General features: G+C 54.0%; 1 protein-coding gene across 2 annotated transcripts in view; it reads left to right on the top strand.

Annotated features, from left to right (window-relative positions):
* LOC125038790 (calcium-activated chloride channel regulator 1-like) overlaps positions 1 to 2,500 on the top strand; it is a 25,187-nt gene that overhangs the window by 12,795 nt on the left and 9,892 nt on the right. For both annotated transcript variants that reach the window (XM_047632407.1, XM_047632406.1), the window contains 2 exons: positions 1,337 to 1,467; positions 1,903 to 2,059. In XM_047632407.1, the coding sequence (XP_047488363.1) occupies positions 1,337 to 1,467; positions 1,903 to 2,059 (288 nt within the window). The remainder of the gene's footprint in view (positions 1 to 1,336; positions 1,468 to 1,902; positions 2,060 to 2,500) is intronic.

The raw sequence follows: 2,500 nt of genomic DNA, 5'->3' as shown, positions 1-2,500 counted from the left end.
TCCCATCCCTCCTTCCCTCCTTCCCTCCTTCCTTCCTTCCTTCCTTCCTTCCTTCCTTCCTTACTTCCTTCCTCCCTACCTCCCATCCCTCCTTCCTTCCTTCCTTCCCCCCTCCCATCCCTCCTTCCCGACTTCCTTCCTCCCTCCTTTCCTCCTTCCATCCTCCCTCCCATCTCTCCTTCCCTCCTTCCTCCCTCCTTCCTTCCTTCCTTGCTTCCTTCCTTCCTTCCTTCCTTCCTCCCTCCCATCCCTCCTTCCCTCCTTCCTTCCTCCCTCCTTCCCGCCTTCCCTCCTTCCTTCCTCCCTCCCTCCCATCCCTCCTTCCCTCCTTCCTTCCTCCCTCCCATCCCTCCTTCCCCACTTCCTTCCTCTGTCCTTCCCTCCTTCCTTCCTCCCTCCCATCCCTCCTTCCTTCCTCCCTCCCATCCCTCCTTCCCTCCTTCCTTCCCCCCTTCTTCCCTCCTTCCTTCCTCCCTCCCATCCCTCCTTCCCTCCTTCCTTCCCCCCTCCCATCCCTCCTTCCCTCTTTCCTTCCCCCCTCCCATCCCTCCTTCCCTCCTTCCTTCCTTCCTCCCATCCCTCCTTCCCTCCTTCCTTCCTCCCTCCCATCCCTCCTTCCCTCCTTCCTTCCTCCCTCCCATCCCTCCTTCCCTCCTTCCTTCCTCCCTCCCATCCCTCCTTCCCTCCTTCCTTCCCCCTTCCCATCCCTCCTTCCCTCTTTCCTTCCCCCCTCCCATCCCTCCTTCCCTCCTTCCTTCCTTCCTCCCATCCCTCCTTCCCTCCTTCCTTCCTCCCTCCCATCCCTCCTTCCCTCCTTCCTTCCTCCCTCCCATCCCTCTTTCCCTCCTTCCTTCCTCCCTCCCATCCCTCCTTCCCTCCTTCCTTCCTCCCTCCCATCCCTCCTTCCCCACTTCCTTCCTCTGTCCTTCCCTCCTTCATCCTCCCTCCCATCCCTCCTTCCTTCCTCCCTCCCATCCCTCCTTCCCTCCTTCCTTCCCCCCTCCCATCCCTCCTTCCCTCTTTCCTTCCCCCCTCCCATCCCTCCTTCCCTCCTTCCTTCCTCCCTCCCATCCCTCCTTCCCTCTTTCCTTCCTCCCTCCCATCCCTCCTTCCCTCCTTCCTTCCTCCTTCCCATCCCTCTTCCCTCCTTCCTTCCTCCCTCCCATCCCTCCTTCCCTCCTTCTTTCCTCTCTTTCTCTTTTCTCTCTCTCAATCCTCCATTCCTCCCTTCCTCCCTCCCATCCCTCCTTCCCTCCTTCCTTCCTCTCTTTCTCTTTTCTCTCTCTGAATCCAAATAATCTCTCTCTCTCCCTCTCTCTCTCTCTCCTTGGTCTAGCTGTTGGAGGGTCGAGCAAACAAGAACATCTTTCTCATCACAGACGGAGAGGAAAATGAATCCCCAATGATAGCTGATGTGATGGACGAAATTATAAGCAAGAAAATATGTGTTAGCACCCTGGCTCTGGGGTAAGGTTTTCTGTTTTCAGTTTTATTTTTCGTTTATTCATTCATTCACCATCGTGATTTTTTTTTTTTTTTTTTTTTTTTTTTTTTTTTTTTTTTTTTTTTTAGTACGGTGGCTGGTGAAGCCTTTTCACTTAATTTCTCTATTTTATTTTGTTTTGCTTTGTTTTTGTTCTCTCCCTTTGTTATCTCTCTCTTAATAAACGCCTTTGATTTGAGAAGAACTTTGGACTCGCAGAACCCCATTTAATACACGTCTGAGATTCCCCTTTTGGAATCGCAGTAGTGAATGGGTGACCTGATAAAGAGGCGAAGAGGTGACTGAAAAGATGGATGACCAGATCAATGGGTGAAGGGATTAATGGGATATTGGGTCAGTGGGTGAAGAGGGTGACTAGATCACTAACCTCCCCCCCCTTCCCCCCTCCTCCACTGCAGGAGCAACGCCGCCAAGGACCTCGAGAAACTGGGGGACCTCACCAAGTGCCCCACCTTCACCGTCAACGACCACGACGAGTCCAACGCCCTCGCGAATGCGTTCGAGAGCGTCTCCAGCCGCCAGCAGTCAGTCAGTCTGGGCGAATCCTTTATCAAGGTGAGTCGACTGGGTGAAGGGGCTAATCAGTGAATGAGGGGCTGGGTGAAGGGGCTAATGGGTTAATGAGGGACTGGGTGAAGGGACTAATGGGTTAATGAGGGACTGGGTGAAGGGACTAATGGGTTAATGAGGGACTGGGTGAAGGGGTTAATGGGTGAATGGATGGAGGGGTGAAGAGGTGAATGGACGGAGGAGTGAGTGAGTAAAGGGCTGAATTGATGTAGGAGTGACTGGGTGAATTGGGTGACTGGATCAAAGCGTGTCCGGATGAATGGGTATCTGTATGAATAAGTGAAGGTGAGTGTGGCTGGAGGAGTGACTGGCTGACTGGATAAATGGGTGACTGGATGGAAGACTGACTTGATGACTGGGTGCCGTATCTTGTCCTTCCTCCTGCGCCGCCTCCTTCCTCACCGTCGTCCCCTCTGCCTCCTCCCC

This window comes from Penaeus chinensis, chromosome 25 (genome assembly GCF_019202785.1).
Source record: "Penaeus chinensis breed Huanghai No. 1 chromosome 25, ASM1920278v2, whole genome shotgun sequence".
In the NCBI taxonomy this organism is placed as follows: Eukaryota; Metazoa; Arthropoda; class Malacostraca; order Decapoda; family Penaeidae; genus Penaeus; species Penaeus chinensis.
This window is presented reverse-complemented; position numbering and strand designations above follow the sequence as displayed.